The 13,938-nt window shown below is 48.3% G+C and overlaps 1 protein-coding gene across 1 annotated transcript in view; it reads right to left on the bottom strand.

The window, feature by feature from the left end:
* Window positions 1-383: 383 nt before the first annotated feature.
* The window catches only part of LOC135235475 (protein jagged-2), a 38,764-nt gene continuing 25,209 nt past the window's right edge, over window positions 384-13,938 (bottom strand). Inside the window, exons 6-14 of the mRNA XM_064300916.1 lie at window positions 13,354-13,484; window positions 10,998-11,117; window positions 10,273-10,386; window positions 7,251-7,364; window positions 4,075-4,188; window positions 3,763-3,809; window positions 2,958-3,134; window positions 2,718-2,868; window positions 384-2,257 (exon numbers count right to left, since the gene is read on the bottom strand). Coding sequence (XP_064156986.1) covers window positions 1,833-2,257; window positions 2,718-2,868; window positions 2,958-3,134; window positions 3,763-3,809; window positions 4,075-4,188; window positions 7,251-7,364; window positions 10,273-10,386; window positions 10,998-11,117; window positions 13,354-13,484 — 1,393 coding nt within the window. The 3' untranslated portion in view covers window positions 384-1,832. The remainder of the gene's footprint in view (window positions 2,258-2,717; window positions 2,869-2,957; window positions 3,135-3,762; window positions 3,810-4,074; window positions 4,189-7,250; window positions 7,365-10,272; window positions 10,387-10,997; window positions 11,118-13,353; window positions 13,485-13,938) is intronic.

The raw sequence follows: 13,938 nt of genomic DNA, 5'->3' as shown, positions 1-13,938 counted from the left end.
AGCAGCTTTATGAGGGGCAGTGGGAGGGGGCCTTTAGGTGTACTTCCTGTGTTTCTGTGAGGATGGGTGGAGATAGGAAGCCCTCGCCCTGTCGAGAGCGGTCAGAGGTTGCATTACTCGTGCTCAGAAATCCTTTAAAATCTCAAACTCCCAAACCATATACAGTCACAGAGTCACAGACACACTGAGTCTCACTTACATTATCTGTCACACACCCTCTCTCTCTCTCTCTCTTCCTCTTTCTATCGCTCTCACTCTCTCTTACACACACACACAAATTAAATCACAGTTGCACATTAAATCACAGCTGCACACAGCTGTCCATAGATCAAAAAACAGCCTCAAACACACATGTGCTCACACACAACGATAAACATTTGCGGTCAGTTTTGGCAATCAATGCACTTTAATTACAGTACAGTCCAGACTTGCTCATACCCACCATTTAATTATAGGAGAGAGAGGGTAAAAAGAAGACAAAGTAAAATGGGTGACATTCTGGGAAATCAACGGTATAAAATATTAAGAGATAATACCAATATATACAGCATATATACAATAGCGATATTTACAAACATATATCAAAACCATACAACTTTAATCTCTGACACAGGAGACAACTTGCTTCCTCAGCTTGCTCTTTCACTGGTCTGCCTGTAGTCTTTCATTCTTCAGTGTTTGCTCTGAAACACTCTCACCCCACCATTGAGTCTTTTCTGTTGCCCATTCATTTGCTCACGCATCCATGTGAGCACATACCTTTAGTAGCCTTTAGAATCCTCAGCTAGACAAAGTTCAGCCAACAGTTCCTGTTCCACCGGGCCACGTGACACTAGAGTTCAACAGTCACTTCCTGTTCCCATATGTCACATGAATCCAGGGTTCAGCAGTCACTTCCTGTTCTACCAGGTCATACGACTCCAGGTTTCAGTAGTCACCATCCTTTACCATCAGATCACATGACTCAGGGTTCAGTAGTAAATCCTGTTCCACCAGGTCACATGACTCCATGGTTCAGTAGCAAATCCTGTTCCACCAGGTCACATGACTCCAGGATACAGTGGGTCATGCCCTGTTCCATTGGGTTACAACTGAGAGTCTGGTGAGCCTTGTGGGTCAGAAGTGGGGTCCAGCCTCCCCCTTTAAAACAGCCCTGTGCTTTCCCAGGCAAGCAGGCTGAGGGCGACCATCAAAGCATTCTTTCAGATGCTGCGCGACTATTACACACAACCATGAGGTTTTCAGAATGAACACACACACACACACACACACACACACACGCACAGTATGTACAACCAGCCTCGAAGGGCAAACAGTTGCTTCTTTCTTCTGATGAACGGATAAGGAAAATGACTCAGCGGAATTAAAAACAGGTTGGTACTCCACCCTTCCGTTCCTCCTCTCCCTCCTTGTCTCCATCTCCCTCTATCAACTGGGGGGTTGAAGGTTCAGTTAATCTGAGGCAGGGTAATCAGAGCAACCCGCCAAAAAAAAATCCAGAAATGAGGGCGATAATGGATGAGTCTCAGGCAGCAGAGTGTAAGCGTGCATTCACCCAAAGCCTCGGGTCAGACCACATTTACCCAAGAGGAGGGGGCACGGGTCAAAGTTCAGAACTTCTTAGCAGCCGGTAATGACAGCATGTTGGGAGGAGCGGAGATGGGAGTTGGGGGGAGATGTGGCCGGGTGCCTGGCAGAACACAACCTTTTCAGCTCAGAGGCCTGGGACTGATCTCCGTGGGGGGTCACACCTCACACCTCCGATGATGACCCTGCTCTCAGGTCGCAGGTCAGGCCAGAGGTCATAGGTCAGTGATCAGGGAGTTACGGTATCACACCTCCAGCTCCTGGTTGTCGGGGTAGTGGAAACGGTTGAGCTTCTCCCTCTCACGGTTGGAGATGTCCGTTTTGGGGGTGTGGGCGGGCTTGAGGGCAGGGTCAGGGATGGAGGAGCAGACGGGGGCGGGGGGCAGGGTCAGTTCGATCTCCTCGCAGCAGCAGGGGGCGGGCGAGGTGGGTCGGGGTGGTGGGAGGGGCGCGGAACGGTCCAGGTTGCGGATGAGGGTGACGAACTCGCGCTGGTTGTTGATGCCCTCGTCAGGCCCCGCCCTTTGCAGCTGCTGCTTGCGTCTCTGCCTGCAGAGCCGGGACAGCAGCACCACGCAGCCGACGCAGACGCCCGTCGCCAGCAGCACCAGCACGCCCACCAGCACCATGTACACGCTGACTCCACCCCCAGCTGGGTCTGACATGGCACCTGGAGGGGAGAGAGCAGGAGGGAGAGGGATGGGGAGAGAGAGATAGAGAGAAAAGAGAAGAGGAGGGTGAGGAATAAGAGGTAAGAGGTAGGAGGAGGTGTGGAGGAGGAGAGGAAGGAAGGATCATGAAAAAAAATAAGTGCAAAATGGCAAGAGTGGAAAGGGAGAGCAGGAACAGGAAAAAGGAGAAAGAGTGCTATTTGAGAACAGATGGAATGAAGCACTCTGAACACTGAAATGACAAGTATCAATAGATTCACTGAAAAACACAATATTTCTTTTTCAAAAAGAATAGAAAAATGTAGACAGATACACAAAGGAGCAAACCCCTCCAAACCACCCGTATGTACACAGAGAAACCACACCTCTCTTCAACCTTATCAGTCCCTGTTCAGGAATGACCCCGCCCTCTCTGCTCTTATCTGCCCCAGCTCAGGAATAACCCCGCCCCACCCATACCTGGACACTGCTGTCCGTGGCAGGGGTCCTTAAGGCTCATGCATTCATTGCCATGGTACCCCTCAGGGCAGGCGCACAAGTACCCTCCTTCTGTGCTTCGACAGGGCACCCCCTGGTGGCAGGGGTTGGGGTTGCACAAGTCCACCATGACCTGGAAAGAGAGAGGGAGGGAGAAGTAAGAGGGACAGAAAATGGCAGAGGAAGGTGGAAAGAGGGAGACAGGAAGTGGGACTGGCTGACCTCGCAACGTGGGCCTGTGTAACCTAACGAGCAGTGGCACAGCATGGCCCCCCCTTCCTCCTCCACGCACTGTCCTCCATGCAGGCAGGGGGTGCTGTCGCAGGCACTGGGCCCATTCTGGCAGTACTTCCCAGAGAATCCCTGCAAGCAGTGACACTGGAACCCTGACAGACTCTCCTGCAGGTCCACACACAAAAACACACACAAACACGCACACACAAACAAACATACACACACACATGCATGCACACATGCACAAACACATAAACACACAGAAAACACACCCACCCCCCACACACAGGAGAGGTTACCAGAACTTTATTGGCAGAAAAACAAAGGCTTTAAACCTGACAGTACACATCTAAGCTCCACTCAATCCTCAAATCACTACAACATAATGTTTTCCTTTCCGTCTCCTGTATGGTAAATGGACTGCATTTTTTTAGCGCTTTTATCCAAAGCGCTTTACAATTGATGCCTCTCATTCGCCAGAGCAGTTAGGAGTTAGGTGTCTTGCTCAAGGACACTTCGACACGCCCAGGGCGGGGATAGAACCGGAAACCCCCCGACTGCCAGACAATCGGTCTTACCTCCTGAGCTATGTCGCCCCCTGTATCATATTACACAAATGTCTCATGTCCAACTTTAAAATTTATGTAAGCAACACAACCATCAGGGGTTCAAAAATCAACATTTAATGCAAAGTAAATCAGTCCACCTGTTAAAATAAATCAATTTTTTGCAAACCCTGCACAGTGAGGGTTTTTGCCATGGGAAAGATCAGACGGAAGGACAGAGGTCTCACCTCACAATGCCCGCCATTGAGACACCGCCCCTGGCAGCTGCTGTTAGCTGTGGAGGAGACAGACAGAAAGACAGACGGACGGACAGGCAGGGCGCAAACGTGAGAAAATCAGGAGCCAACACTCTGAATCATTTCCCACTACTTTCATGTTTTTCACAGTCACTCTAACAGCAGGGCTATGAGAATGGCACTTATGGAGTGAACTGGTGTCCAAGACGGCACAACACACCCAAAACATCGGTGTCCATTCTGAGAAATAATGCTTGCGTTTACACAATTCCATGCTTCACTCCACCTCTGTCCCACACTCACCGATGTCACAGTTCGGCCCAGTCCAACCTGGCAGACATTCGCAGAGGTATCCACCAATCAGGTTGCGGCACCCTCGGGCATTGACACACAGCCCGGCCTCACATTCATTGATATCTGTGGTGGCAGAAACAGGAAGGACACGCCCATTCTTAACTGACACACGAGGGAGGAAGCAATGGCCGCTGGGTTGACAGGACATGGGGGGCCACTCCACAGGACAGGACAGCAGAATCATTCTCATTAGCCTGGCACAGTCAAACTGCAGGACAGGAGCCATTTTTGTTTAGGTTGGGAAATTGAGACATGCACTTTTTCTATAGGGACCCACCAAGAAAGTAAGCACTGAAACTTGGTACATTTTGTCTTTGCACATGGACCAACCATAAAACAAAATGGCACAGAGAATAATACAAGTACACAGAACTAAAAGTTTGTTTCAAAAACAACCGCAGATGTCGAAAATATTTCTGCCTATCCGGGTCTTAAATTCAGATAATGATACCAGCTCCTCTAATCTAAGAGCCTTTTGCAAAATGTTCCGCGACCAAGGTGCACTGCAGATAAAGAGGCGTTTCCCGTGTCTGCTCTAACCTTCGGGACAGTACAAGATAACAGGGACTGTGAGCGCAGTCCGTAACTCTGCCACCATCTCTTGTAGACACTCTGGATCGAGGGAGGGGCTTGAGGTGGACCGTGGGATACATGACTTGCTATACAGCATACATTCCACTGACCACTCGCGCCGGTCAAACCAAAGACCACACTTCTTGTGTGCACTGCTCTAGTTACAGTGAACTGTGCAGCTCGTAAACATACGTTTAGGAAAATACACAAGGCGATTCCATAATTGAACACAGTGCATGTTAGGCTACATTTTAACAAGTGGGAAGTGGGTTGGGGGCTCTCGGGGATCCCTGGCCTAGGAGACACCCCCTCATGCAAGGCAAACAAAAATAGACCCCTCAGATTGGACATAATAATATGTACAGTTGAATATTTATAGAAGCAATTCAAGCAATTTGCATGGTGGGGAGCCTTTCTCTGGGATAGCGCTGGAACCAGTACAACAGGGCTGCAAACCTACAACCTTATGTGCACAAGTCCAGTCTGAGCCCTGCCAGTGAGCTGCACAGACAGGCAGCCACATGTCCCTTCCTGCACCGCGACAGGAGCAGTGGAGGAGAACGTGGGAACGAAAACCGCCGTTACCGTGAGAACAGCTCACAGGTGCGCCTTCGCACACCTGGGAAGTCTTCCAAGCTACCGTTGCTCAACATACCTAAACGTGGAGGTAAAACACAAGCGCAATGCAAACACACACGTAAGACACACGCGTTCATGAGCTCACGCACACGTACACACAGAGGAACGCTCACACTCACTCACAGGCACACTCACGCTTGTGTACTTGCTATGTCATGTTATACAGTAAGGACGGTTTTCCTGTGATAATTGGTTACATGTAATTTATTACATATTTTATCGCTTATTGTTTTCATTGGCATTCCAGCTGGATGCTTTACCGTTACTTAATGTGTTACTATTCTCTATCCATAATGCCCTTGCTCTTGAAATACTTGCAATATGTACTTTGTTGCCATGTGGGCTCTGAAAGTGGATCTGCCACATTGATAAATACAACAGGAGCATTAATAACACACACAGACACACACCCACAGTGGTAATTCCAGCAAAAGAGGTTCAGGATCTGAGTTTGTAAGCTAAAGGCCTGAGGCCTTAAACTGGCTGGTACTCTGGAACTCAGTTTCCCAGGCTGCACTGGCCTCAGTCAGATCTCCCATTATTGGGCTCTGGAGAAGCTTGGCACAGGGGTAGGGAACCCAAATGTGACCCTGGGTCAGTACCTGGGACACACAGTGAAAGACCTGCCCACAACCCTCCCTACTCATAGTGAGTGTTGAAAAGATGTTCACATAATAAAGCGCAATGTTGGTGGTACAGATCAAATCGGCTTTCAAATCTTTACAGTCAGGCATATAATGTATTGGAAAACATTAAGACACCACAAAAGGGGCCATATAATCAAACTACTTCAACAAAAAATATCCCAGCTGAGCCGCAGGTACCCCTGAACTGGGTGACTGGGTTTCTGATTGCAGTGTTAAGGCGGTAAGGGCGATGTACCCGCCCTACGGCACCTCGCTAAGGGAGGGGCGGGCGACCGATGAGCGAGCGCGTTGGGGCAGTGCATGCGCTTCAGCTGCAGGGGTCTCTGCGCAGCTGCAGGAGGCACGGCTGGGACCGGAGAGGAACGGAAGACCGTTCCAAACCACGAGGGGGAAAAAAAAAATTCCAGTCGTATGAAACCCAAAATTTCAGATTCAAAAATGAACGTTGACCGAGTGAAGACGTCATTTTAAGAGACTTGACTTTCTGCCGCCGCCAGCAGACAGAGCAAAGGCTGTCCCGCCAACGGGATGTCACGTTTCCTTGGAGACGCATTTCTTTGAAAGCACTGTTTTATCCTGCTGCAGGGAGATCAGAGATATCCGCATGCATAAAATATCCTCATTTAGCATGATGTCGCATACAGATGAGTCTGCAGAGCCTCTCTCCGCATAGCCCCAAACAAGCAATTAAACAGGAATCAATTCAGACGCAGGTTCCTGAGAGCTGCCTCACCCTTTGAGCTGGAGGGAACCGTAAAGTGCAGGTATGACACGTAATTACAGCCTTCAAAAAACTCTCTTCAGGAAAACTGCCTTCTGCAAGCCCATGATATCACACTGTAGAGGCCAGAAAGAGGCAAAGAAATCCCAAAAATCTCCATTGTATGTTCTGTAACCTACATGTTCCCGGTGTATTCTGGGGAACATATTTTGCACCATGCGGAACACAAACCCACGCGCATTTTCAATACTGCCTTTACATATTTAACCTTATTGTCAAAAGAGACTCACAGAGATAAAAATATATGATTATATATACGGTCCACTGTGATGTACTGAAAAGAATGTCAGCGAATGGATTTGTAGACAGCCGCACAGTTATGATTATGAACATAAGACTAATGTTTTCGCATATTGCCTTAATCTATTCTAGTGAATGTTGTTGCTCTGGTGGGTGCTACACATTGGTGGTGTCTGAGGAAACACATGCTTGGATATAAGTGAAATGCATTGTTGATGCCAGCTGCTGTCTGGTATTCAGCTCACCCAGTTGGCAGGTTCTGCCTGACCACCCGGGGGCGCACACGCACTGGAACCCTTCTGGCTGCTCCAGACATGTGGACCCGCGACCACACGGGCTGGAGGCACACCGCTGCACTGCTGCAGGGGGGAGACACAGGCACAGGCACATGCGCACACACACACACATACACACACATGTACACGCACAGGCATACGCACACACGCATGCACAGGCACATGCGCACACACACACACACACACACGCACAGGCACATGCGCACACACACACACACACACGCACAGGCACATGCGCACACACACACACACACGCACAGGCACATGCGCGCACACACACACACACGCACAGGCATACGCACACGCACGCACGCACACACACACACACACGCACAGGCACATGCGCACACACACACACACACACACACACACGCACAGGCACATGCGCGCACGCACACACACACACACACAGGCACACGCACACACACAAATACAAATATTCAATCAATGTGCCAATCAGTCTGTACATTGGTCATCATAACAGAAATGTAGGATGCGCATAGGATGTGTGTGTAAGTGCTGCACCTATGGATTGACACAAATAATTACAGTGGAAAAGGAGATGGTGTGTGTTGAATTTGGGTGGGGGGGTGTGTATGGAGGGGGGGATGTTGTCATTCCTAGCTCACTGGCTTTGTTTCCTGTGCGGACATAAAAAAGATAATTGGCTGCACATTTAGAACACTTGGGGTGATTTCTGCTGGCTAACAGTCCCATGCAGAGGGAGGGGACGGCCTGCATGTGTGAGCCTGTGTGTAAGTGTGTACGGTCGCGGACAAACTAGTGTGTTCTGTTTGTGTGTTTATTTGTGTGTTGCGGGTGTGTGCGTGTGTACATGTGTGTGTCTGTGTGTATGTACATGCAGTGTGTGTATGTATGCACATACTAATGTAGACATGAGTGTGTGTTGGCGTATGAGTGTGTGTTGGTGTGTGTGCAGGCGTGTGTGAATGTGCATTTGCGTGTGTGTGCGTTTTTGGTGCATGTGCACGTGTATATGTGGAGGGTCTGATTTTGCCCGGTTACACGTCACTGGAGAGGAATTAAAAACAGAGAGAGGAGGAGACAGTACCCTCATACAGGCCTGGGACCAAACACTTCCACAGAACACATGCGCACATTTCTCCCAGTCGGTTTTTTTTTTGTTTTTCTGGAGGACCACTTTGAATGCTCACATCACGTACAGCACAGTTGATCCCCCCAACCCCCCCCCCCCATCCATTTTACTGCTTTCCGAAAGAGAGGAATCAAAATGCACTTCCCCATTAGCTGAGCGTGTATAAATCAAGGTTCAAAACAGAGGCCTCGCGTCGTTTTCTTGGCTGGGGTCCCTTATAAAAACAGGCCCCAGGAGGGCATTTCTGTTTCAGGCGTGCAGTCGGCAGAAACTTCATAACATCTTCCTCAGGTGAAAACAACACTGAGGGAATAGTACTTCCCTAATCCTTTGCCAGATTTTGGCCTGCACCTCTCTACACGGTCATGGTATGCAACGGCTTCCAGTGAACTCTAGTGCAGAGTAGCGTTAAGAAAGGGACAGAAATATAAGACAGTGTGTAGTATAGGTAGTGTAATATAGTAAGCTCTGCTGTGCATCATAGCACGACTGCAGGGTCAGATATTCATGCTGTTCATGACAACTTTCTGTGTGTGTCTGAGTGTGTGTGTGTGGATGTGTATACGATGGTGCGCATATGTGTGTGCGTGTGTGCGTGCACGTGTGCGAGTGTGTGATGATGCAGGTATACAGTAGGGAGTGATGACGCAGGTAGAATAGAGAGTACATATTGTAAACAGTCTGTGTTCCACATCCCTTCCTCTCACCCCACACTTTGTATACAAGACTGGTCAGCAGACTGTCATTCGGGGACAAGACACAAATACAAATCACATCTGAAAAGCTGGATACTATTCACTCTTAAGGACTGTCACATGCTGTTGTGTCTGCACAGAGTACGGCAGGGACTACTGCCGCCGTGCGGCACACAGGTAGTGAACATAAACATGGAAACACCCGTTTAAAGGGACTTTTTAGGGTGAGGGGCAGCTGCACGTGCCCAGTGCAGGCCGCATGCGTGTCCAACAGCATCCGGAATTCTGCAGGAGGAATACTGAACTGTTGCTCACTGTTGGAACACTGTTGCGGTTCCACATTCTTCTTCACTACCTTTATCTGTGAGACATGTTAGCATTCAGGAACTCCACTGTCCCTCCCAGTGTTGACACAGAGTCATCTGCAGTACTTGCAGTCCTGGCCCGTGTGAAATTGCGGTAAGAAGGGGGGAGGGGTCCTCGATGGTTACAGCAGACCAAACACACATATTAACTTAAATGCTTAAACAAATTAACTAACTGGCTTGCTGGGAATCCAAGGGCAGAGATCAAATCTAAATATCTCGCAAGGGACTCCCACGCACCCCCAAACGCAGTCTTTTAAACCACTTACTGGTGTGTGCTTACTGAAACAGCGTCTGTCTCTAACTAGCTGTGTCCCTCCAAACAGCCACAAACCCAAATGTAAAGGAAACACGGACACATAAATGCGGACAAATGCACACATCAAAAAGTATCCACACATGCATGAAAACCATAAAGCACACAAACACTAATTTAGACGGACATACCTACACACCCACATGTGAAAAACTTCCACACACTGGGACAAGCAACATGCAAATACACACGTGAAAATTTACATGCACACGCATGCACATACGTACCCTCATCCATGCAAACGCACACACACAGGTACGCACACACACACACACACACACACACACTCACATACAGCATGCACACACACACACACACACCCAGCCCATGCAGGTGCCTGGGAACAGCTCATGCTGTTGGGTTGTTGTGGCTAGTGTGACTGGTGTTTAGGTTGTGTTAATGCCTCATATCCTGGCTATCTGATTGGGATCTGCGTTTGGTGGCCGGTACAATCGCAGTGCTAACTGGCACTGATTACCGGATGCGCAGTTGTGTCCGGTCCAGCCGTCTGCGCAGATGCAGCTGAAGCCTGTGCTGTCCTCCACGCAGGTGCCTGCATTAAGACAGGGGGCCGAAAGGCAGGCGTGCTCCACTGCACAGGGCAGAGAGAAGGGGGGGTAGAGGGACAGAAAGAGAGAAAGGAGGAGGGAGAAATGGGTAAAGAGAAAGAGAGAGGCAGATAAAACACAAAAGGAAAAAGATTGGGAGAGTGAGAAAGAGGGAGAGAGGAGAGGGAGAGAGAAGTAGCAAGAAAAGAGACAATTATTATAAATGTATAACACAGACAGGGCTGTGTACAGACTTTCTGAAGGGCAGAAACGGAAAATCAGGCGAGGAGGGCTTGGGGGCAGATCACGGAATGGGGGCACTTTTGCCGTCTCAGGGCAGGGGGCATGTGTCAGTGTCTGTCTGTGCATGCGCCTGAACAGAGACAACCGAATAAGCATGCAAACAGAATACAGTCAGAGATTTTTTTTAAAAACAAGAAGGCAAAGGGTGGTGCATGTGAACTCCAGGCCTCATGGATCTCAGTCTAATGCACTTAATGACTCCAGTTCACTGGGTCTCCATAGCACAATAAACAGGGGTTAGCTCTCATCAAAATTGCCAACTATTTAATTATGTGAAGTAATTAAGTCTTCGGAGAGGCATGGATAGGCTCCAGGACTTCTGGGGGAACTCCTCGACCCCATGCCAGCTCACCTATGTCGCAGTTCCGGCCGCGAAAGCCGTCCTGGCACACGCACTGGTACTCGTCGGGTTCCGTGTTGGCGCACGTGCCCCCGTTCTTACAGGGCTGGTGGGTGCCGCAGTAATTCAGGTCTGATGGAAGAAGGGAAAAGAGGGACTCAGTGCCAGCTATCGCCGCTCCCTTCCTGTTCCAGATGCAGCCGGTGGCACGCACACACTGTCCCACTGTCCATCTCCCTGACGCACTGTTCCCCGGGCAACAAGAAAGGCTCAGTGCTGGCAGCCACAGCTCTTGGCAACAGCATCCAACACACATATACACACGTACACAAAAACACATACAGACACACTCATACACACACACACAGAAGCATATACACCTTCAAATAATTATAAATGCACATGCACACATACAAGAACACACATGCACATATACAAGCACACACAAATACATACACAAATACATACACAAACTAAAGCACAACATAGGCAAGTCACACATTAGCGCACATGTAAATATAGCAACAAACACATGCACACACACAAGCATACACTTTCACACAAATGCACATACAAACACACAGACATACATAAATACAACCAGACACAATCAGACGCACGCACACACACACGCATGCGCACACACGCGTACGCACACACACACATGCACACACACACACGCGTGCGCACGCACACACACGCGCGCGCACACACACACGCACACACACACACGCACGCACACACACACACACACACACACACACACACACAAGCGCGCACGCACCCAAGCATGTGCTCTGAATGGCAGTCCCACCCAGAGAGAAGTTCAGGTCATGAGCTTCAGGGTTGGGCGTGGGCTCCTCACAGCTCACAGAACTAAGCGTTCTGAGGAGGTGCAGTGCACAGCTGAATGGGGGAGTGTGCTGGAAACCCCACCTAACTAAGCCCCACCCAGCACACATTCTGTCTGCCCAAGGCCACTGCATTGCTCCTGACAGTAACCCTCCTATTGCCTCGCACGTGGGCTGCTCACATTGTGTACATAAGGCAAGGTCTTGTACATACACCCGCACTTGACAGCTCACAATTCACCTTTTGGAGCTGAACAGCTCAGTTTGCACATGCATACACACTAACACATATAAAAATGCGTGCACGCGTGCGCATGCGCGCGCACACACACACGCACACGCCACACACACACACAGATACGCACACTGATCCAATGTGTCAAAACAAACCAGCAGAAAACCATTATTATAAATGACCACTACCGTAAGCCCTTTTAACTTGCGGTTGTCATATTTACTCTGACAGAATGAAAGCTGTGGCCTGTGTGCCCTGGCTAAACTATGAGTGTACAAGCAGATCACAACAGGAGTGGTTCCAGAATGCAATGCAGTACCTCAAGTGTTTGTTTTTAAGGGAGAGACTCAATGGTAGATGCCAAATGATACAGGCTAATAAGAGGTGTTAAATAACATAGGCTAATTCTAAAGGTTGAATGATAAAGACTAGAGACTAGAGATCAAAAGCTATTGGATCAATGCTAAATGATAAAAACATAAATTATAGAGGCCAAAGGATGGGTAGAGGACAAATTTAGTGAAAAATTTAGTGAAAAACAAATTCTTAAAATTTATTGTCATTAAAGAAAATACAGAATTAAATTTTTCAAACTTGACTGCAGTGGAAGTTCTGAGAAGAGACACAGCTGCTGGGTAGCTCATTTGGTAAAAGCACCACACTGCGTTGCATGGAATGGAAGTGCTAGCATTAGCATTAGCCATGGCCTTGGATCAAATCCAGACTATACCAGTGGCGACTGTGGTCGATAGCTCCATGGTGCGACATGCAATTGTTGATTGCGTTGTCCAGGGTATGGGAAAGTTCAGTTGTTTAGGTGCGTGCATTTCACCGCTCTCCAGCGACCCCTGCTGGCCGATTGGGCACCCGTGGACTACATGTCAAAGCCGCATCTGAAAGGCCTTTTCTCTGACTCTATGCCAATATAGCTGTGGGATAAGGTGTGAAAGAAGCCTTGTGGCACCATGTGTTATAGAGGAGAACCACCTGCTACCCTTTCCTGAATCAGCAGTGAAGATTGTGCATGAACACGGCTGCAGTTCCAGATAATTTGACATACCGAATTAGAGCAGGAATTCGATATGTTTAAAATGCTTAAAATGTATTTTTTCATTACACATATGGCTGATCTTGTTCATAATGAGGCAAAAATTATAAATAAATTAATTAATAAATATTTTGTTTGGATTCCTTATTAGCTCAACAGGGCATAAGGGCATGGTCATTCAATCAATCTCAGCCCCTCCCTCCCTCTGCTTTCAGAACCAGGCGACCCCCTCACCTTTGTCACAGAGTAGCCCGCCCCAGTTGGTGTCACACACACACTTCCAGGGTTCGGTACAGCTGCCATGGACACACCCCGGGAACGTCACACACTGGTCACAGAGGGGACCCTGCCAGCCGTAATGACACCTGCAGGGAGGGAGTCGGGTTTAAGGGGGTTACTCAGACATAAACCCCAAAATGTGTCTTTTTGTATCTGGTCACTGTAATACAAGAGATGTAGAGACTGAGATGCACTTTCTCCTCCTCCACTGTAAAAGAAAATATATATGACGTATTACAGAATTACTATAATCGCTACAACAATCACAATATTTACTAAATAAATATTTGTTACAGTTGGTGTTTTACATACTGTATACATTGCATATTTTATTCAGATATCAATTTGAAAATTAAACTGAAGTAAATTGAACACTAAAGAAAGAGACAGAAAAGAAAGAGAGAGACGGAAATGAGAAGGAAGAGTAGAACGGATAAAGGTGAACTGGAATTTAATTTGACAGAAATGCGCATAGATTTACTGAATTATGTTTAATAGCTTTGGAATTAAACTGAGCTGAAACACTGAACTAAACCTGAA

Source organism: Anguilla rostrata, chromosome 12 (assembly GCF_018555375.3).
Source record: "Anguilla rostrata isolate EN2019 chromosome 12, ASM1855537v3, whole genome shotgun sequence".
Classification (NCBI taxonomy): Eukaryota; Metazoa; Chordata; class Actinopteri; order Anguilliformes; family Anguillidae; genus Anguilla; species Anguilla rostrata.
Note: the sequence above shows the minus strand (reverse complement) of the source record. Positions and strands in the feature narration are given on the sequence as shown.